Source organism: Halichoerus grypus, chromosome 5, assembly GCF_964656455.1.
Source record: "Halichoerus grypus chromosome 5, mHalGry1.hap1.1, whole genome shotgun sequence".
NCBI classification, from domain to species: Eukaryota; Metazoa; Chordata; class Mammalia; order Carnivora; family Phocidae; genus Halichoerus; species Halichoerus grypus.
The window spans coordinates 68,610,034-68,634,171 of record NC_135716.1 but is presented as its reverse complement, the minus strand read 5'-3'; the positions used below and the strand labels follow the sequence as shown (position 1 = coordinate 68,634,171).

Genomic DNA, 24,138 nt, shown 5'->3' with positions numbered 1-24,138 from the left:
CCTATTTCTCTGTGAATCAAGTACAAACACCCTTTCCCAATCACTCTCCACCTAGGTACTCCATTGGCCGGTCACCCCAAACTACTCTTGGATCCTCTTTTCCTCTGGGCTTGCCCACGGGCCACGCCCTTTGCTCAGAACCCTCCCCGAACAACAACCACCTGGCAAAGCATGACGCCATCCTTCGGCTACTAAGTCAGAAAGTCACCTCTTCGGAGAAGCCTTTGCTAATGCCAAAGTCTATGCAAGGCCCACACAGCCATTACAGTTCACCGTTAAGGCACCGACCTCATCATACTGAAATCACTGACTTGTTCAGACTGCATCATCCTTGTGTTAGGTTAAAGTGAAAGAAAAGATGCAGGAAGGGAAGGCCTGTGCTTGCCGACAGAGGCAGACGCACGCTCAGGTGCAGGGGCTTTCCTGGCTGAGCAGAAGCCGGTAATGAAAGGACACAGGCTCTGAGACCGCGGAGAGCTGATGGTGAAAACCTACAGCTCAGCTGCAGCGTGTCTCCCCAGCACAGCACAGACGGAGCTGGATGGGTGCTTTACACGTAACTCCCAAACACCTAAGACTGAGTAAGACAGTTTAGCAGGCCTGCTAAAGCAGTTTCAATGATAGAGAGTCCCAGTTGTTTTTAAGAAATATACTTTTTTCCTTTAGGACTCTTCAGCTCACACCAAACCATTAGGCGTATCAGGCTACCATGTGTTCTGCCTTCTTCGAAATCCCTTTGTGAGTCACATCTTGGGGTTATACTCTCTGCTTTTATCAAGGGATGTTTCAAGAAACAGTCTCATAAAATCTTAAAGCATGGGTTTCTAAAGCATCATTTAATATTCTCTGTACAGAACTACATATAAGAAATGCTTTAGATGTAAGAGCTGGGGAAATGTTTTATATTCTCTAAGTAGACAGCATGTTCATTTCCTCTCTGGTAACATAACCAACGTAATTAAAAGTTTCCCTTTTTGCTATGGTGACCACCCAAGCATGCAGCCAGGTTCAGCTGATGACAGCTTCCAGATAGCCCATTACAGCTTGCTTGGTTGTGTTCTATTTTCCTCTTCCCTGTTCTTGCCATCTGTTCTTAATGTATCATTGGTCTTAACTTGTTTATTCTCATTTATTCTAACCATTTCTTTATTAAATCTATGCGATAATTTCCTTAACAGTAAGGCAGGGTAAGATAAAACAAGTCTAGTGCTCTTTCAGAAATACTTGTCCTCCAATAATTTAAAAAAACACTCAATTATGATTTAAATTTAAAAATAATGTCTAAGTCACTTTATGTAATTAACCATTATTTGAGCAAGCAATGCATGAGAAAATGGATTTTAACTCATACCATGTTCTGTGTAGACTGCCTCATGGAGAAGGGGCTGAATTTGTTCTACTTCATCTTCAATATTCCGAGGTCCTAAAATGATTACAAAACATAACTAAGTAGAAAAAAATCTAGATATTAATGAAGAACATGAAACATGACCTCCAGGTACACACATTCAAATGAATATATTTGGTTCATCAACTATGCTACCTTTTCATACCCGTTTGCCACTTTTTTTTTGTATGTCGGCAAACACAGTAAATATTTAAGATTGGTTTTATTTTATTTTTTTCAAGATTTTATTTATTTGCGAGAGAGAGAATGAGAGACAGAGAGCATGAGAGGGAGGAGGGTCAGAGGGAGAAGCAGACTCCCCGCTGAGCAGGGAGCCCGATGCGGGACTCGATCCCGGGACTCCAGGATCATGACCTGAGCCGAAGGCAGTCGCTTAACCAACTGAGCCACCCAGGCGCCCAAGATTGGTTTTATTTTGACAGCAGATATAAATGTTTAGCAAACACCTCACAGAGCAAAATTACTTCAGTTTCTAATTAACAAAATTCACAATCATGATAGAATAAAGAAAAGGGGATGGGCAAAGCTTTCAGGAAGGGAAGTACTTGGAAATAAAGATGAAAATGTGGAAGATGAGGCCAACATACATGAGAGCACCTGACAGGCCACTGTGTGAGGACTGAGAAGGTCAAAAGTTGAGGACAAGAACCCACATGATAACTGACAATCCTTTCGGCTTTGGAGAAGCCCGTCTGACAGTCAGATCCATAGATTCAAATAGATATAAATTACAAAAGTCAACATTATCAGTAATGACCTTCCGACAACACTGTGCTGCTTATCGGATTACCGGGTTTGTTGAAACATCACACAACAAACAAGAAGCTATAATGACATTGACACTACGATAAATTTTCTGTTTAACAAACATCCATGTTCAGTAAATTGAAGTAGCACTAGACTTAGTATCACCCATGTTGTCACATGAAATAATGCCAATGACATCAGTTAGTTATACTGACAAGTTAATCCTCGATGACAAAAACAGGGTAAGTTCATTTGAACTTCAGATAGGAAAAGAGTTTAAGAACCGGTTAGGCTAATCACATTACAAAACCATTCCTGAAGCACAAAAAGTGCCTTCTATTTTTATAGATGTTTGTATATCACAAACCATTTTTATATGTATTTGCATACAATTACAGAAGAGCCTGCCAATCTCTATTCTTCCCTCCTCGGCTCTTATAATGCCCATGACAGCTTCCTAACCAATTCTTAGTTTTACAACTGCTGACAGCACCATCCACAGAGAATCTAATATTAGTAACTGGAGTGGATGGTACTCTGCTTCTCTGCTTAACCCTTTAATGGCTTCCTCGGCCCGAACAGAGGAAAAGAGGAAAATCTAAGCTCCTCAGAACAGAAGAGAAGAGCTCCACAATCTAGCCCTCACATGCCTCTCCAGAATCACCTGCTACCAGCACCGGTTTGAACTCGGTGAGTCCACCATGCTGTTCCACCTTTCCATGATTCTGTGATGTTCCTCCTTTCCTCTGGGAAGGATTAGGAGAGGCAGAAGCTAGATTGCAATGAGTTAAAAACTGAGTGGAAAATAAGGCAAAGAAAGCAACTGTAGATTCTTTTTTCAAAAATCTGGCTAGTACAGGGCCGGGGACTGGAGGGCAGATAGAAAGTACTGTAGGGACCAAGAGGGGGTTTACTTTATTGTTTTGTAATGAGAGGTATGTACCTGGGTTTGTAGGATAGATAGAGAAGAAAAAGAAGCCAAAAACCTAGATAAGAGAAAGGTTGAAAAGGCAACATTTAAACTAAACCAAACACTGCCAAGAAGTTGAAAAGGATAGGAGTTGAAAATAAACTAACGGATTTAGAAGGACAAGTTATCAGTTAAATGTAGAGCAGTATTAACAAAAATTTAAAAAGGAGAGCTGAAACGAATGGCACAACATTTCAGAGTAGGTATTAGCTTAGAAAAACAGTATTTTTTAAATTATAAATTTATTTAGTGCAAAGTAATATTTGAGATGCTAAATCCAAATACACATTTAATTACAAAACGTTAAAAAAAGTAGCTCTTTTGCTCGAGTTATGGTACTCTAAAGGATTGGGAAGGAGACAGTAAATTCTAGGATTATGTTTTGAACAAATAAAAAAAATCAGAGCAGCATACTGATCTTAAAAGGGAGAAAAGAAAATCAAATATTATTCATAGAGTGACAAAATCAGCCCAGAGTACTTCAGTTGCTAGTAAATATGTAGTGTCATACCAGACCCTTCCAATAGATGGCAAAATGAAACCAAATTTTGGAGAACGATTAGGTAAAGGGAAACCGTGCAGCAATTAAATAGTACTTTGCAATAAATATCACAGCACAAACAGGAAACGATAGTAATAGATTCGAATTTCATTTGCCTATTTATTCACAGATTTTAGGAGTTTTCCTTCTGTGAGTCACAGGCCCTTGGGTGACTATGGAGATCTCTGAATTCATCTATGAATTCATGTGGATGTACAAGAGGCCTCCCACAGCACCAAGTGGGGGTCTGGAAAGTCTCTGATGGAGAAAGGAGACCCTCCTCTTAAAAAGACTGGGAGTCCAGTAGGCCTCCTCTGTTAGATCTTGGAACCGACCATGACAACACTAGGGTACACCACGTGTCGAACTGTGCTTTCACTATAAGAAGTTCTGGAACTGGAATCCAGATACCTGGCATTTAGCTCATGATGTTCCTAACTGTGCCACCTCCTCTGTGCCTTTGATTCTTGATCCCCAAAATTAAAATTATCCTGTGTAAATTTTTACTAGAAAACATTAAGTTTACTCCAAAATCCCAGAAGAGAAGGAGAAAAAAATACTTCATCTTCCGTAAACATCATGACACAAATTATGGGTAAAACATGATTCTGGAAATTGCAAACTAGAGAGCTGGCAGGACGAGGCACATCCTGTCAGAAGTCGAGGAGAGCTTACCTGAATCCTCGGGGACCTGCTCCTCCAGCCACGGGTATGGCTCAGCTTCTTCCGGTGGGACTGTTGGCTTTGAAGCAGATCTTTCTTTAAGGCCTGCATTTTTATTCACAAAGTTAACTCGAGTTTTTTCCTTTTTCTTTTCTTTTTTTTTTTTTGACATATTAAACCAGGAAAAACAATATTCTCGAACACTTCGTCAATAGTGCAAGTGATTCAGTTTCTCAGACTTCATACTCCATGAGAATGTAGAGATGCTTAAAAACTCAAGTAGGCAAACAGACTGCTCTGTAACTTCACGTGGGCCTTGACAATCTCTTTACCTAAGTTAACCTTTCACTTAAAAACAATAAAACAAAAATCCTTGCTTAAGCCTTCACGAATCTCTAAAATAGAGTCATGTCTGCACTTGCCAAAAGAAGTTCAATATGAATTCAAGCTCCTCATGTTCAGAAGTGATTAATTGCTGCTTGAGCTCTGAATCCAGCAGTAAGACAACTAAGATACACTTGAATTTGTTATTTGTTTGCATGCCATATTTTGATTTATATATAATTACCTGTTCTTGAAAACTATAGTTAAAAATGAGAACAAATCATACATAACTATTTACAATCTTCTCAAGGTACCATTTACAATCGTACTGTTCTATAAAGAGCTAAAAGACATGAAAACAAAGATATGTGTGTGTGTTTTTTTTAACGTCTTAAGGAAAATAAAACATCAGGGTAAATGAACATGAAAGCTGATTTTAAAGTCAACACCAGTCTAAAATCTATTAGACTAAATGATTTCTTTGATATTCTATATGAAGAACATTAAAATACATCCTCAACTAAATACAACTCTTTAGAAAGCTAAATCAGGTCCCAGAGTCTGTCATTCCATTCACCAGCTCCTGGCTCTCCGTTACCCCCAGTGAGAATCTTGTACCAACAACTGTTACTAGAGGAAGTGTGTCATGCATGTCCATGGCCTACAGTGGAAAGGTCAGTACAGAATTGAGAGGCATTTTTCTTCTCCTGAGCACTTCAGACCACTCTTAATGTACATATGCTATTGTAATCTGCAAAACTCTCCATGTCTTTTACTTCTTTTTGATTCCTTGTATTTTTCCTGACTCTTCCTTTCATTTTTCTCTCATTGGCAAAAACACACTCTCACCTTCTTCTCTCCAATTCTAAAGATAGTGAGACAGAGATACACAGGATTCTACCTCATCTCTTTGCTTCAGTTACTTATCTTCCACGCTATACTATCAAAACAAACGCCAATGGATACAGCTGTGTTCTAGTCCTAACTGTACAGTGACTTCTAACTATAATGTAGATTTCAAAGGGAGTACACAAATAACCACGGATCCTAAATGTAGTTCAACTTCAGGGGGTGATGGGTAGAGGCGAAGGCCTTATTAATAAAACCCATTACATTTCAAATTCCGAATTCAGGACTGAAAACTCCCATGCTCTTTCCCATTTAAATGTCTCTCAATTGTTAATGGAACAGGTATGAAACAGGTATGAAACTATTCATTACTACGTTCTGCTGAATGAATAGGGTAAACCTTCCTAACCGTGTCATTTATCTTTGTACTCTCAGCACCTCAGGAAATGCCTGGCATATAACAGGTGCCCAGTAAGCACCTGCTCAAGGGCTGAACACCCCCAATGGTGCGGCTACTCTGTTAGTTTCAATGGCTGCAGAGATCCTCTGTGGGACGAGGGCTCCTTGGCTGCACTAGAGAGGCTAACGGCTATAAAGGTGGGAAAGGGGACTCAGATCAGTTTCCTACTATTACCAAAGAGATTCCTATCTGTGCCCCGGCATCCACCACTACAGAGCCATGGGACTCATTTGCCTGGAGCAGTCCCAGGTTCTGTCCGTTGTGCTGCAATCATTATTTCTTCCTCAGAAATATCTCAGTTTGGATGAAAACCCACAGGGTCATTCTTCACTAATCCTCGATGCAGCAGGTTTTCAAATTGTGCTCCATGGGTTCAATAAGCAGTGAAATATTTCCCCAACAAACAATAAAGATTTAAACTGCCTACAAATCCCATTCTTATTAAATTTCAGGAAGTTTCATTTGAAAACAATTTTCGATGTGAGAACTGTTTGAAAGCTGCTAGCATACCAATATTTAGACATATGGTTCTCATAGTCAGCTTTCTCTATATCAACTGGAGTTGTCTCTAAAATTGAAATTGTGGAACCACAGGAGAAAGCAAAAGCATATAACAAGAGAAAATATTGAGCAGTTTTCTTTTCTGTCCAAAGTGGCAGTTGAATTGTAAATTTATTGATACTTGGTCACAGCTACTTTCCAGAGGTGAAATCAGCATAAAAGTAAACCATAATGTAAACTTCAAAAAAGCTGAGGATCACATTAACACATCTCCTTCCCTAGACCCCTATAAACTTTCTAAAATTAAAAAAAAAACACATTCTAGACTAATTCTTATTAGTTTGATAAGCCATATGGAAGAATTAGCCCTATAAGCTTTCATTCTGGTGTTTGGAGAAATTATGTTGCCACCCAAGTCTATTTTGATCCGTGAATAAGTGTTCCTCAGGAAGTAGTGGTAAATCCAGGTCTCATATAAAATTTTAAGGCAAAAGTAAAAACTAAATAAAAATACATATAAGGTCAAGCAGTAATCAAAGGAAAGGTTTTCAAATTGGATTTATAATGAGATACAAATGGCAAGGATGTAGCCCTGAAATAAATATTCAAAATTACATTATGAAATGAATGTCATCACTTTTGATGTTCCTAGGGCTGCATACAACAAAACACCAACTCACACTAGCTCAAGTGAAAAAGAAATTTATTGTCTAATCTCACAAGGAGTGCAGAGACAGGTGGGCTTGCTCTCAGCACTAGCTTCACCCTCACGCTGGCCATCGGGGATCCCCTAGCTGCAAGCTCCTCTTTTGGACTAGAGGATGTCCAGAAGCAAAGAACCACCTCCTGCTTTGCTTCTCTTAGGACTTGAGGAAATCTTAGCTGGAAGCAGAAGCTTCTAGCAGTCTTCTCTTTCAGCTTTAACAGTCAAAACCAGAACCCATTTCCATTTCTAAGCTGGCAAAGGGAACAGGATAACCATAATGCCTGAAAGTAATTATCTAGGGTTGAATGAAAGTTGCAAGTCAACCACAACAGCTCCTGCATGATTTGAAAAATCAATTAATTGCCTTAAAGCATACCTTGTTTTTAGTTCTTCGGGCACATCAGAAAAATTAGGAAATTAAAAAAACATGTCTGCATTTAATAAATATGATTTTTCTTACAATTTTAATTAAAAATGGAAGAAGTTATAAAGTAAGTGATGTGAGCACTTTAAGTCAACCATTCATAGCAAACTTGAGTATCTGACAGTTACCTTAATCCAGTATTAGCTTACTTCTTTCACTGCTACCCTACTATACCTGAGAGCAATGGGAAATAAATGCATTTTCTTCCCATCTGTATGTAGCAGTTTAAAACTTAACTAAATTGCATATGGTATTCATTCACTCAGCAACTATTTAGCACCTACTAATGCAAGGCACTGTTTTACAGAAAATGAACACTGAAAAGCCCTACTTCTCATAGGGAGGACAGAATTTTAAAAAATAAGAAACCTGAAATATTTAAAGTATATTGAATGGGGAAGATATGGGACAGGGAGTGCCAGGCCATCAGGGAAAGAGGAGAGGCTATCTACGGTGAATTGATGAGGAAAGGTCTCATTGATAAAATGTAAACAGATTCCTGAAGGAAACCAGGGATGTGGCCCTGTGACTTGGGCTGGGGAAGAATGTTCCAGGGAGGCTCTGGACCAGCAAGTACAAATTCCTCAGCTGATCTGGGGTGAGGGGGAGAACAAAGTGCTGGGAGCGAGGAAGAGCCATGTGGCCAATGCAGCTAGAGAAAGGAGCAAGGGCGTGAGAATCAGAAAGGTCCTGGGGTCACCTGATCATGGAGCTATTCATTCTGACTGAAAATAAAGGATTCATTTTTCCTAAGAGTTCTATACAAACCAGTTCCTTGACAAAATCTGGGAAAGTAAGAACAGCAGATAGGACTTCATAGACTAAGCCCATAAAAGCTAAGACATTTTTACAAAACCTGTTTATCAATCTTTGGCTTACTGACTCAGTAGTGTAGAGATTGAAAATTTTGATCATTTTTTTTTTTTTTAAAGATTTTATTTATTTGACAGAGAGAGACATAGCGAGAGAGGGAACACAAGCAGGGGGAGTGGTAGAGGGAGAAGCAGGCTTCCTGCCGAACAGGGAGCCTGATGTGGGGCTTGATCCCAGGACCCTGGGATCATGACCTGAGCCGAAGGCAGACGCTTAACGACTGAGCCACCCATCTTATCTACCTAGGTTACTCCAGCTGCTGTGATTCAAAGGGGAAGAGCTCAGGACTGCTACTGCTTCCAAATGCAAGTAGTCTAACAGTATAAATCAATATACCCCAAGAATAACCCTAATAGCTACCTGATCTTGAGAAATATTCTGGAAAATCAATAAACCAGAAAGACGCACATACTGATTGACCATGCTAATCGTCATTGTGGCTCCTTGCTTGTATAATCAGCCAATACAGATCTTAGCAGGTATCCGAACTGCAGCCCTGTCAAAATTCTGCCAGAAACTAAAAGAGCTGCCCCATGATACACAATAAGAGCCATTCCAGATTCAAAGCGTCTTCACACGACCCAAGATCAACAGACAGACTGCAGGAAGAGGATGACCTAAATCTCAAAAGAATAAAACTGCCAAAAGGGTTCCTAAGAGCTTGGGTTTCAGGACCCCTGAAGGGTCTCCACCAAGACTGGAACGCGGTGGGCTCACTTGAACATCTGCAACACGAGACGGTGTACAGGAGCTCAGGTTCATGAACCAAGAGGGCTGCCGCTGAATTCCATCTGAATCCCATCTTGAGTGCATTACCACTGATTCACCTTGGCTTTCCACAAGTATGGAACGGGGATAAAACTCTCGCCTTAGAAGGGTTTCAAGAATTAAATGACAGAATTTAAACCCAGCAAATATACACCCATGTTTTCCCCACAAATTAATTTTTCCCTTCGTTTCTTCTAAAAGAGCCGAATTTACCACCTTCTCTGCACACATACAACATGAACACAGCGATCGGCAACGTCCAAGGTGGTTAAAGCATCCTGCAATTACTGCAGAAACTCGGTCTTTCTTAAAAAAAAAAAAAATTCTTTTTTTTCTTTTTAATATTACTCAATAGCATATACATATCTGAAATATTTTTTACACGATCTGTGCTTTATGTGTTCAACATTCAATAAACATATATTGAATGCCTATTTTTCTCACCTTTCGTGATAGGTACTGGACATAAATCACAGTCCAGTAGGAAAGCAAAATCCAGCAGTGAAGCAAAGTGATGAGCGTGATAATCGGGAGACACACAGTCCCCCAGCCTGGGAGGATCGGAGAGAACATCAGTGGAGACGTGATGAGTCAGCTGGCTCCTCAGCAGCGGTGGAACACGGCCCACCAAGTGGGCAGCACCGGCATCAGCTGGCTCCGGTTCATTATTTTCTTCCTCAACCCCTTGTTTATTTCCTAACATTTCACTAGAGACTGCAGTCACCTTGTCACTTGTATCCCCGTGCCTAGCACAGCCTGGTATGCTGCAGGCACTCAGAATATTTGTTGAATGGATCCATACATGCAAAATAGAGATGACAAAGCACATGGGTATTTACCAAAAGTAACAAAAGCCTTATGTATATGTCTTCCTAAGCTTTAAGTATATGTCTTCCTCTCATCTCCTAGGATGCAAGAGAAGTAATGTTTGAGGCAAGGAAGAAATAAATGACGGAACTCTAGGATGCACAGATGCTAATGTAGAGTGATAAATACACATAAAGTGAAATCAAATGAGGTGTGAAATGAGAACAAAGAGGAGGAAAATAGAGGACTTTCTGCTTTGTAGGGCTTACAAGATGGAAGATTTTGTGAAAATTGGTTTCTATATGAAAATGATATCCAAACCGGTAATAAACATCTAAGGCATGTGGTTTTGTCTTCAGGCAAACAGAGGAGGAAGGACAGGAGGCTGAAGACTGTTACTGGGGATCTTTTCAGATTACTCCCAAACAAGATTTCCATGAGAATAACACTTAGAGATCTGCGACATACAACCCACCCTTCCGTTTCCTAAGAATGAAAACTTTCTTTTTAGCTAGAACAGGGGGGAAATGAACAATGTGCCAGCTCTTTATGCAGGTCCAATACCAGCTAGCTCCCACAGCCACATGAAGGAAAGGTATTATCTTCAATTTACAAATGAGGAAAACCGGCATTTCCAAGATGCAATTAATAGTGAAATAATCCAAGTTATCAATCTGGAGAATTGTTACCAATGGAGAATTATTCCAGGAGATGGAATAGTGGAGAACAGAGGAGAAAGGAACCAAAGCCAGGAGCTGTGGCCCAAGTCACCAGACCCATTTCATAGAAAATGATACTACAGTTAAAACATTTAAAATTTAAAAAATCATTCTTGTGTACTACTTTTATCTGGTTTTTTTCCCAATGGAAGTATGTATAGGGAGTCCTTATTATCCAAATAATCATTAAAACCTCTGAAGGTACAGAGTTGTATGACTAAGCAGGTCATAACAGTATAAAATACTTTCTATGAACCAATTACTTATAGAATGAATCCTCCTGGGTTAACTCAAGTATTCATGCTGATGAATTTATGTCAATTTATCTATCAGTCTCTCCCTTATCGTGAAATGTTGATAAGACCGTTTATACACAATGCAAATCACCCACAAAATAAAACCAAAAATCTTGTAAAAAAAAAAGTAGTAGTAAGATTTCAAAAAGGTGATTAGTAATGATGTTAGCAATAACTAAAATTCACACACAAAGCCCTTAACGAATGAAACAGACATTGCGCATCACAACAAATGAAGAAAGAGATGATATAGTTCTTCAAAAAAAGTAATCTAAATCTTAAAGGATAAAAAAGATTCTTGGAAAAATTGATAGGCTCCCAAATATTTTTGTAAAACTGACCATCTTTACCTTTACAGTGACCGTGCCACTCACGTGAAATACTATCCTACAAAACTTAAAGAAAATTCGGCCAGTAATGTCATTTTTCAAAACCTGATGTATCATCTCACAGTGTAATTGAAAGAACAATTTTGTTTGTGATATGACAAACTTACTTTCTTAGTATTTCGCTTTCACTTTTCAGGACTTCTTCTGACTCCCAACTACTTTGTATTAGGAAATTTTTGTCCCTGTTTTTAGATGACTTTTTAAAAAGGGTAATAACCTTTCTGGTTTTAATTATCCTTAGATAACAATATGAAGCAGCAGGAAATAGAAATAACTACGCTCCGAATCAAAAGGTGAGTACAAGTCAGAATACAAGCACAGTTTTAAATCCATTAATCATGAGCAAAGTTTCTCCCACACTAAGTTTTTAGTTGAATAGTAAGTGCCAATGCAATTAGATGAAGTGTGACCTCAGCTTCAATAAATTCAGCTGAAGCCTTTATTTACTGAAGAAAAGGGAAGGAAAGAAAAAAGGAGGAAAAAAAATAAATCCATTCCCAGTTCATAAGAACTCTTGAAATATATTTAAATGCTTTTAGTAGAGATGTTTCAATTTAATTCTTGAGCTGATATTCAAAGGAGAACTATAACAGAAGTAAAATATTTCCAAGCACTTTACCAAATGGCAATAGATAATGTGAATGTGCTTATGCTAATGAGGTTATCCTAAGATTTTTTTCCCCTCTTTTTCTTAGAATTTAGCATTTATATACTTTATCCCACATCACTTCTGTCTCTTAAAAACCAATGGAGAAATTATGAGAATGCCCTCGGTTAATGCAAATATAATTATCAGCCCTTCTCCAAGAAAGAAAAAAAAAATCTGTAGAAAAAAATAACACTTAAAATTTGGTACATGAATTAAAAAATCAATCCATTTATCTTAGTGGCAAGATCTACCATCAGGATATATTTTTAAGATGTTGTAACTTCTATGTGTGTGGCGAGTAAATGTTTTGCTTCTTGTTCTGGTCAGTGCTCAGCTGGAGCCTCCCTCTTCTCCTCCCAGAAACCCTCCTCCCTGCGGGAAAAATTTCGTATGGTTTAGCGGGACCCATTCCAGCCCCCGCCCAAAGCGCCGTGCACAGAAGCCAGGCCGGGAAGACTAACCTATCCCCACTACAGGACTGGTCACAAATGGTCACCAGGCCTACCCAGTGCCGTTGCAATTCTCCCAGAGCCGTTCCAGAAAACTGGCTCTTTGCACTAGGATTGCTCAGATAAGAAAGATCCGTGTGGGGCTTGTTGAGGGCCATCTTCATCAAGTGGTAGCAACTCCATATAGAATAAAAAGTCAAGGAAAAGCATCAGCAGAGCCAAGACTTGAGATGAGAAGTAGGAAGAAACCCAGCTCCGATGACAGGTCTGGGCTTGGGATCTATCCACCCGAAGCTGGTGCCCCTGTATCTGCCAACCAAATGAGCCATAACATTCCCAGTGTGGTTTACAATGTCCCGGTGATCTATACAACAACAAAACCCTGACTAATCGACACAGGAAACCCCAAGTGAACACACGTTACAATTTCTTTGGGCCATAGTTTTTGAACAAGAAAATAATAGGATTAGATTAGCTAGATTGGCTATTATTCTCCAGGATTTCCCGCTGGCTATAAAATTCTGTCAGTTGGCACTTTTGTCAACTAAATGTCCTGCTTGATTTTAAGCAGGACAGGTGACAGCACGTAAGAAAATGGTGCACAATACTTTTAGAGACACTGGCGCTTAATGCTTATTCATTTCTGACTTGAAATATTTTCAATTAGGCCAAATTCTCTGTTTTTAAGCTCTTAGCAGAAAAAGCTGAAGAATTATTATTTTTTAAGATTATTTGAGAGCGAGCACAGTGAGGAGGGGCAGAGAGAAAGGGAGAAAGAATCCCAAGCAGACACTGCTGAGTGTGGAGCCTGACATGGGGCTCGATCTCCCGTCTCTGGGATCACGACCTGAGCCGAAACCAAGAGTTGGACACCTAACCGACTGTGCCACCCAGGCACCCCTGAAGAATTATTTTAAAAAAGTAAAAGCTTTGTGGCAGCACTTTTGATTCTGTTACAACAAATCAGGCTGCTCTTCTCCAATTCATAACTGAATCTCACCAGTAGTTGCAATTAGAGATTTAAGACTTCATGCACAGGACGGCACAAACCATTTGTAGAAATGTATTCTTATTGAAATTTCATTTTATTAAATGTTTTCTGATTAAGTTCTGATCTCTAGTTAGAGCTCAGATTTGAAGCTCCTTAGAAATGGTAAACCATAATACAATCAAATATGAAAGATGCCACTCCACCGAAATAACCTGAAAAACCATGTGATATAAAATGAAAGTATATCCTAATTTGAAATACTTTAAGTCTTATTATTTCTCTTCTGAGTCTGTAAAGATATTGTCAATAAAACTGTTCTAAAACTGTTCTCTAAATCAAATTCTTTCTTTTATTCATGACTGCATCCAGAGTTCTCAGAACGGTGCATGCTGCATGCAAGAAACTTTAAGTATTCACTGGGTGACAAAAGCAGGTGGGGAGGAGTGGCAGGAAGAGAAGTGAAGAGGGTGAGTAGCCAGAAGGCACGAGGGATGAAGGAGGAGGTAAAAGAGCCAATAAAAGAGTGGGGAGGAGAGACTCCGAAGGAGAGAAAGGGGAGGGGAGGGAAAAGGAGGATCCAGGGAACAGCCTGACGAAGTGGCTGCCCCCGAGAGACTGAGGGGAAAGAGGACCCCAGGGGCTGCCACAGGAGCCTGAGGAGGGGGAGAGAGAGGATGGGGAAGGAGAGGGGAAGGGGAGAGGGAGAAGGGCAGGTGAAGGGGAAAGGGAAGCAGGGAAGCGGGAAGGGAAAGGAGGGAAGAAGACAAAGGGTAAAGGGAGAAAGAAGAAAACCTCCCACCTACCTGAGCATTTGTCACACCTGAAAGGCACTCTGTGTATACACACTGTGGAAAATCTTAACATTCTTATTTAGCTCCGATGAAAGTATTCAGTCGATTAATATGTTCATTACAATTCATATTATATATATACATTTATCTGGATACATGATCAATAAATTAATAAAAACAGAAGCTATTACATCACATTTTTATTACATGGTTTTTACAAGCGTCATCTTTTAAACTGAGATGTATAAGACAGTGCATCTAAATTTCAAACAATTTACGTACTGAGCACCAATAAATACATTCAAGGGCTATCTGACACATCTTCCCCAACCGGAGCAATACTAAATTTTCTATGCCATTTAGCAGCAAATCACGATGAACATTACCATTTCCTGGGATGACAATATTAGAGCTTTCAGTTCTTTCTTTTCTGGTTATTTCCCTTGGCTGAGTGTGCGTGTTTGCTAGAACTTTTCCCTTTCTTTGCATCATCTTTGTCTCTGGATGCCATTTTACCAGAAGCGTCCTTTACATTTGTGGACTTTTTCCTACTTTCCTTGGCTTTAGCACTTTTGTCTAGGCCCACATTCTCCTTCTCTCTGTCCTTTTTCCCCTTAGGAGACTCTTTCCTGGATATATCTGCATCAGGAATTTTCTTATCCTTCCGGTCATCCTCCTTTTCTTTCTTCCCCTTTTTTCTCTCTTCGTTCTTACTCTCCTTCCTTGACTCAGGTTTCTCTTTTTCCTTCTTGAGCTCTTCTTTAGTGAGTTCTTTAACTTTCAGGTTTTCCAATCAAAGGAAAAAAAGTTTATTGAAAGCATCTCTTAATTCACAGGACAGTAACTTAGTGCTAAAGTATGGTCTTCATCTCTCCACACACATGAAATGTTCATTCAGAAAGTGACTTTCATCGCCTAGTTTTAAATAGGTTAAAACCAGATGCAAACCTCTACAAAATATCAGCTACCAAAGAAATGCCAGAAACTCGCCATCGTATTTTTCCAGCTTGAAATAGGTTATGACTTGTTTTAAAATAAGGCTGACATGCAATATTATTCAAATGAATCCATCCATAAACTTTACACAAAGTGTTAACAACTCACATTTCACAATTATAATGACATAATTAAAGGAACACTGGCAACATTAAGAAAAAAATTTCCATAACTTACAAGTATCCATACAAAGATAATTTTAAAACTTTTAGTTCTAACAAAAAATCATGTCCTTAAAATATTTGTGCTTACAAGCCTTGAAAACAAATATAATGAACAGATGAAAAAGTAAATACCATTTAATTTTCTTAGCTAAGTAAGAAAAAAACAATATCCACGAGCGTGAAATTTTAAATTCATTATCTATAGTACTTAAAATGACAAGTAGACATTCTTGTCTGCTTATATTCAACATTATGAAATCAGTATTCCTTTAAATATGCTTTCCTGTTATTCTATGTAGAGCCACTCAAGCTAACATGTTGTCCATCCATGCTCATAGACAGGGGAGCAATTAAATGGAACATACAGCTAATTCCAAATCTCGTGTAAGACCAATCCTGCTTTCAACCCGTTTTACATAAAGTTTAACAGAGCTGCTAGCAAAAGCTTTGAATTTCACCTTCTTGCTCCCTCATTAGGAAATCTAAAAGAAGCAAGGTATTTGCTGCATTTTACATAGCATCTAAGCAGAAACAAAGAAAACTAAAGATTTCTTTAATAAAATGTGGAAGACGTTTAGGCCCATCAGAATCGTGTAAAATTCACATAGCTCAAAATGTATTCAATTCTTCCTGAAAATCTTTTTAAGACCTTCTAAAAATACAGAATAGCATTCATAAAGAAGCAACGGTCTGAACCCTCCCCTATTTCAGTGCTGTTTGTAGAGACAGGGATCCCGCCACTGCCAGAGTGCTTACTCAAGGCTGGACGATCCTGTTCTGCACAACTTGTACAATATTAAATCTTTAATGTCTGATTCGTCTCTCCAGATCAAGAAGTATAAACTCTACTTTGTCGGCCATTTATCTCATAATTAGTGACATAAGAATAAAACGGTAAAAACGGTTCCCTCCCTGAGAGTTATTCAGATGGAACACAAAGTTAAAACATTAAAATTCCCTAATCTTAAAATTAAAATACAAATCACAAAACCCTGCAAGTCACAGCCATAATGTTTTACTAAAAAACAAACAAACTAAAAACAATATGCCAAGCACTTGAACACAAAAGAATATTACAAGTTAATAAAGAAAAACATGCACTTCTCCCATGCCCCTGTCCCTAACGGACATAAATATTGATATATGAACAAGAAAAACCACAAGGATATAAAAAATAAGGCTGTAGTAATAAGCTGTTAGCCTACATATGATGGTTGACAGGTACAGTGATTTTTAAAGAATTAAAATATCAAAACACAGGAAATTCTATACCAACGAAATGCAGTACTCCAGATTATAAGTCTAAGTTTTCATTTCATTGAAAACTACAAGTGTGCTCACATTGGCTTTCATTATGCTCTAAGACAAAGTGTCACCAGAGCTTCTGAAGAAATGAAATCAATCAGTGAAGAATTCATCTTTTCTTCCAATAGTAATTAAAAAATTCAAACTAAGAAAGCTTTTAGGTTAGACAATAACAAGTTTAGATGTAAGTTTATATGTAGTATAATATCATGGTATCATTATATGTTTTTAGTTTAAAGACTGTTACAAAAGTTTTGATACCATAAAAAAGGAAATTACTTAAAATTATAGGCTTGAGGCAAGAAATTCTTTAATGACATCTTGATAAAACTACTACTGGCCAAAGGTGCAGCCCAAATCAAAAAGCAATGTTTAGCATTAGTAACTGCATTAAAGTATCTAGAAAATGTCATGCAATTTCAAGCATTAAACTTGATTCACTCAAGGCTAATTTGAAAAACAGAAAATACCTTTAGCCTTAGTTTTTCTCTTGGCTACCCCACCAGGTCCTTCTGTTGGTATTTACAAGATGAAAATGGGTTATAAACAGAAAATACTAAGGGAATTAAACACAAAGTATTTTTTTTAAATAATACAATAAATATCTATAGTTAAAATCAATGCCTTCATTAACCAAATTAAGTTAAACTCACCATTTTAAAAACACACACCTTTGACACATAAATATCTATCATTTAGATGTCATTTTGAAACCTTACTTTCACTATAACAAAAAATGCACTGCAATCACCTTATTAATAGTCAGCCAACTTCATGACTTGCCACAGACCTGAAAGAATGGTGGGCTTTAGAAAAACCTAATTACGACTGGAAATAGCATTTCCCACTCAGCGGTACCCGCATCACCAGTGGCCGTCTGCTCGGCACAGATGACCCATGACAAGCACCACACATGAAAGGACCAGGGGACTTCACTCCCCTACTCAATCGTCATTGCCATCCAAAGAAAGGATAGCATATTTTGATAGAATTTTAATCTCTACTGTTTGAAAGATCATTGCTTTTTTCCTCTATGGTCTCAAACTTTCTTTATAAAAAAATTATACAAACAAGTAAGAATGACACCATCATGTAGGTATATGTTAATTTTTTTACCCTTCATCTAAAAACGTTGCAATAGCTTTCTATTTCTTGTCTTGGCAAATAAAAGTTCTGACAATGGGTCTAACCTCTAACATACGTCAATACCCTATCTCATTCTAACCACGCTGTATTTGGCATCCCAGTCAACTGATGTTCTCAGTTCTCTCTCCTGATCACATAAATGCTATTTTATACTCATGTATCAGCAAACTTTCCAAGGTGGCATTCCAAGTTGCCAACCCACTTCCTAGGCTCTTAGAGTGGGAGGTGTGGTGATTACTGGTAACCTCCTGTGGGGGCAGCACCATCTGTCACTCAGCAACAAATGGCTACGGTTGTACAAGAAAGCCCCCAAGCAGGACCCACTCTGTGTTTTTCAAAACCCTAATCACACCCCCACTTTCAGCATGGGGTGCTTTCACTCCTGTTATATTAGTCAAATCATCCCCCGTTCCTAAATTCCTTTCTCTTTCTCTCTCCATTGCAATTTGTTTCCATCAAATGAGATAGTCCATTTGAGAATGGCAATTTATTCTGGTTGAAAATACCATTATCATCAGATGGTAGCTATACTTGTCGTGAGCATAGCATAACATGTAGAGTTGTCGAAATACTATGTTGTACATGTGAAACTAATGGAATATTGTGTGTCAACTATACTTCAAAAAAAAAGAAATTATCATCATCATTATTCTGGAAAAAAGTATTAGTGTATGTCTTACTGACTCCATTTAAAAAAGAAATGTGAACTAACTGTTTCATACGGCTATCTATACCTGTCCAATTACTTATATACATACAGAATCATAACTTGTGTGTGTGTGTGACAAATCATTTTTCACAGATAAAACTTGAATCTTTCCTAAACTCTATTAAAAACAGCATGCCACCTTATAATACTGAATGCCATCTTGGACCACTCCCCACTAAAGTTTATTTCAGAATCAAATATCAAACTTATTCTTGTAATACCAACTTTTAAATACATGGGCATTATCCAAAAGAAATGAGCATAAAACATTAAAATGCATGTTTAATGCTGTTCATGTCCCTCTCCTGACTCCTGCATGTTCTCTCAACGCATGCCCAGATTTTCCTGTTAAAAAGCAGAGTGGTAAGAATCAGAATCAGACTACCCAACCACCAAAGCCCACTGTTATGACACAGTCAAAAGAGCTATATTGATGAAAAGGCTAGAGCTGGGACGCCTGAGTGGCTCAGTGGGTTAAGCGTCTGCCTTCGGCTCAGGTCATGATCCCAGGATCCTGGGATCGAACCCCGCATCGGGCTCCCTGCTCAGCAGGGAGCCTGCTTCTCCCTCTCCCTCTGCCTGCCGCTCCCCCTGCTTGTGCTCTCTCTCTCTCTGATAAATAAATAAAAATCTTTAAAAAAAAGGAAAGAAGAGAAAAGGCTAGAGTTAACTTTTGACATTAATAAAATATTAGATTAGCATTTGCTTAGTGAAACAGGAAAAAATAATGAGTGCTTTATTTAAAACTTTTCCAGGGATTTGGGCACAAATCCTTAAAGTGAGACATACAATGTGCAATGCACTGTACAAAATTCCAAAGCATCAACTTTACCTAAAGTTGATGAACTTAAAGAATATAGTCAATAAGCTTTCAATATTTTTGACATGATAAAGACAGAGCTAATATTTAAACCACAACTACCACATCCAGTCTCAGAAAGAAAGGATACAGACGCAGAGAAGGCACCAAGCACAGCACCAAGAAAAGAGGACGTTAACAGAGAAGCCCCTACGTAACAAGAAATGAGAGGAGAGTCAAGAAATACAGTATTCTTCAAGTCAAAAGTGCAGTTTTAGGAAGGAAGGCAGGAACAAAGGTTTAGGATGAGGACATTACTGAGTTGTTAGTTATTAAATGTCCCATAAGGCTCTTCAGGTTATAGTTTTACAAGCAGTGGAAGAGGTGGTCACATTACAATGAGACAACACAGGTGGGAAAAGGGTGACCAAAAACCCAGGGTGCTGATGGGGACCCCTGACTGCCTTCTTCTTAGAAGACAACTGCTCATATGTGGAATTTCCCACGGTTCCCAGGGAGGCAGAAAGGAATAAGGGTTTGCATGATCTCACTGTGTCTGCATGTTTGATGGCTAGAGGAAACAAAAGGCATGCCTACGGGGAACAGGAACAGAGCTAGCAAGAGAGAGAAATTATGAGGCCAGAAGATGCAGGGGGAGATGCAGGCAAAGACTTAACTTTGGAAACCAGAAGATGCAACATCTGCAAAAATGATCAATGAGAGGAAACAATGAAGAAAATTCTGAGAATAAAGAAATGCTATGAAGTGTAGAGAGAGGAAGACAATGGAACTGAGGCCAAAGATGACTATGTTGGTAAAGCTGAAAGCAAAATCGCCTTTCCAGCAGAATAAAGTGACCCTGGAAGATGGAAGAGCATGGGAAAGGTTTTGAATACCTACTAAAAGAGTAACTCTGTCACCACAGTGAGCACCTTACACAGGCTCCGTTCAGGTAAATTAAGAAGAGATCTTTTTCCATAAACGACGTGAAGCCCAGTGGTGGAGAAGGAGTTAGTGGTGATGCAGGACTGGTGACAGCATATAGAGAAAAATTAAAACAAACAAACAAACAAAAAAAAACTTTGTGGACATTAGAGAAGTGGCCCCAGAGAAAAACACAAGGCAAGTATGTAAGACTTTGCTTTTATATAATTGTATATAATTCCTAATTATAGACAGAATTAAATTTGTAACTATGGTTGATGTGGACTCCCTTTACTGTCAAAAATCAACAAGCATGCCCTATTTTTCTCCTGTTCTCTCTCTACTACCATAGTCAATGCCCAGGGGTTAAAAAAAGCGGGGGGGAGGGGGGGAACTTATCAAGCAGTAAAATTCATGACAATATTCATGACAACATAATGTAACTCCTTAAAAATAGTTCCCAAGTAGTATATAGAAAATTGTATCAATCAGAGCCTGAAAAGGAAGCATTTTGATGTTCTGTAATTCATTGGGATGAAAGTTGTTTTTGTTGCTACAATACATTCCAACTGAAGGCAGTCATCAAAAAAGCATCAGGAAGTGGCTGCAGCCAAAGGGAATGGCAAAGAAGAAGTGATCACCATGTTCTTCACTTCCTTTTGCCGTATGGTTACTCTGATGGTTTTTAAGGTGATTACTGTTAATAGCTCTGTTAACTTTTTTGAGAATTTTTTAACAGACATTTAAAAAAACAGGTCTTATGTTCTGCCCTGAAAACATGAGTTGCCTAAAAGTAATTAATGTTATTCTGGCAACTGCCTCAGAGCCGCTTATCCCACACACATTTTCAAGATGAAATATTCTGTATCAAAATACAAATGCTGAATCATTAAGCCAATGGTTGGACCTGTGGTTCGACCACATGCAACAGACATAATTTTAGAAGACTGGCTCCATTACAGAAACCCAAGTAGCTCTGCAGGTTTTCGGAGAGTTGGCCATAGACTTGGTCGGCTGGGTATCACTTTGTACTTTGGTCACTTCCGTCACTCCCACAGGCCCTGGTGGGACCTGTTGAGTCACCCTGAGCTTCAGTTTCTCATCTTCCTCCTTCCCATACTGAAACATCACAGTTTATTTCTACACTGACTACAGATGGCAAAAAAATAAAATAAAATGAAAATGTCCCAAATGCCTAAGTAACGGTTCTCTGCTCTAAAACTCATGTTTTCAGGGCAGAACATAAGACCTGTTTTTTTAAATTTCTGTTAAAAAATTCTCAAAAAGTTAACAGTGCTATTACCAGTAATCACCTTAAAAACCATCAGAGTAACCATACAGCAAAAAGAAGTAAAGAATTGCTCTAGAATGGAAGTCTAGTTCGGCTAAAATGCATGCCCGTGCATAACACCAATTTCCTTTTTATTTTTAAATAGATGGTGTAACAATATTATCACAGATATTTTTGAAAAAAGAAAGCTACAAACCTTCCAATGCTCTATGATAAGTGGGGAAGGGAAGATCAGAACATAAGAGAATGGAATGACTCAAAGTTTAGGAAGGGATTGTAACCAGAGACTGGAAGTTTGCATGAAGAAGCAGACTCAAATACGAACAAAAAAAAGACACTGGAAAGCTCACGGGAAGACGTCAGTTAGCACAGGTCAGTTTCCCATATGAAATTCAAAATGTTGTTTCTCTTGAAAAAAAAAAAAAGTCCAATAATTTTTTCACTTAAGTTGGTTTAAAAAAAAAAAAAACCCTCAGTGTTTTATTAGACAATGGGTAACTTCTGAGGTTAACACTCATCAAGACTAATTATCCCAGCAAATATTTAATAAATATCCTATATTGGGCTCAGACTTGAAGCCTAAGACCTGGTTCCTAACTTCCAGGACCTCACAGTAATACTCCCATGTATTACTTGGTTATAGAAATATCAACAAATATCAGAAGCAGAGAATTTGGCACACAATTCTGTCAATCAACTTGTGATGATAAAGTGTGAGTCAGTGAATTTCATGAAAATGCCCCAAATACATTGTAACCAAAGAAAATTCCACAGCCCAAATCACAGAAAACTACTTATTTTATAGACCAGGATCTTATTTAGAGAGGATCCTGATATCAGTCACCAAAAGGTGTATCTACGAAGGGATCGATCAAATTAAGAATACCTGCCTATGCCTACAGCTACTTTTGAGAAATCTCCCAAGCTTTTTCAGGGTACACAGAAAACATTTTTATTCAGTCTAGCTAACTGTAAATAAAAACAAACCAGAACTCAAGCAGGAAAGTTTTCTTACATCTCTGGATATAGCTCTATGAGACAGGCAGGTAGTTCCTAGAAGAAAGAATCGAGCACAAGATGAAAAGGCAGGATCGCCCAGCATTCCATTATGCCCGAGGCATCTAGGCAATTCTCCCAGGCAGCAAGCTGGTGGCGAGGCCTCGGGGATTCGATACGACCAGCACCCAGAAGATGGTTCTCCAAATGACTGACACCCCATCAGTCATGTCCCGGAGACAATCGGGGCTGAAAGGAGCTACAGTGCAGAAAAGAAATCCCCAGAGGGCCACCTCCTCGTTTTTGAGCCAAACTTCAGAGAACCCAACTGGACACATGGCAGCGCATCTAAAGAAACAAGCCGGCCAGCTCTGAGGAGACACGACTACATCTGTATACGGAACTCACGCTGCCAAGTTCCTCTGGGTATTTGAAGTTAGAACAGCAGAGTAAATGTGATACAACTCAAAATTCCGTTTAACTACAAATAAATATTCAAGTGTACAGAATACAATTTTGCCTTTTTAATAAGCATAGAAGGCATAAAGCTAGGGAAATATTTATACTATGAAACAGAAAATCATATAATAAATCCTTAGAAAAATCAAAAATTGTAACAGATACAATAAATAAAATTTAAGCGAAGTAATTTTGATCAGCTTCAAAATACTCCACACTAGTTTTGCAAACAACTTGATTTTTTTCTCACCAAAACAAGCCTTAGCCACAAGTTGAAGGAAGTCACAGAAGTCAGGGGTTCACCAGCTCCCTACCTTTTACCTTCGTCAGAGACGTTTCAACAGGGCTGACTAAAGGGGGTATTAGATAAATAGAAAATTAGCTCCTCACGTCATTTTTCACTTACAAAAATAAAGCATAATTAATTTCTGTACATAAAACATGCATTAGTATCATTATCATGACAAAAAAAGAGCCTGATGAGAAATTAATGATTGCAAACATTTTAACACACAAATTTAATCCATTTACTTCTCGAACTGACCACACATCTTCTAGAGTTAGTAGTCACGAAGCATGGAAAAATAAGACTGCTTTAAAAAATACATCTCAGACATTTGGCTATGTGAATTTTGTTGAGAGCGAGGCCCAAGATTGTTTTTCATTTAAACCTAATGAAAGTTAATATCTCACAGTACTCCAACTCAAAGTGGAAGACACAGTCAATATGGACAAAGACCGCATAAACTTTCAAAAAGCACATTATTAAAATCATACTTATGTGTTCCAGGATATTAACATTTCAAAATTAGAAGCTTTTCACTGTCAGAAACATGAACAGAATGAAACATATTCCCTGATTAATTAGGGAAAGACAAACTAGAGTTTTACTAGCCATGTAAGCTTTAGGAGATCAACTGCCCAATGTACAATGTGTGCAGCCATATGCAAAAGTAGCTTTAAAATAATGCTTTTTAAGATGAGCAAACTGCACAGTTTCTTCTGACACATGTAAGTGGCGGTT

At 38.5% G+C, this 24,138-nt stretch overlaps 1 protein-coding gene across 15 annotated transcripts in view; it reads right to left on the bottom strand.

Moving 5' to 3' along the window:
* ASPH (aspartate beta-hydroxylase) overlaps positions 1–24,138 on the bottom strand; it is a 213,776-nt gene that overhangs the window by 143,618 nt on the left and 46,020 nt on the right. For 9 of the 15 annotated variants that reach the window (XM_078072343.1, XM_036082466.2, XM_078072349.1 and 6 more), the window contains 2 exons: positions 4,342–4,434; positions 1,352–1,423 (listed from right to left, as the gene is read on the bottom strand). In XM_078072343.1, coding sequence (XP_077928469.1) covers positions 1,352–1,423; positions 4,342–4,434 — 165 coding nt within the window. Of the gene's footprint in view, positions 1–1,351; positions 1,424–4,341; positions 4,435–14,510; positions 15,103–17,260; positions 17,303–24,138 lie in introns of those variants that run through there. The other 6 variants (XM_036082471.2, XM_036082472.2, XM_036082474.2 and 3 more) reach the window with 2 other exon arrangements.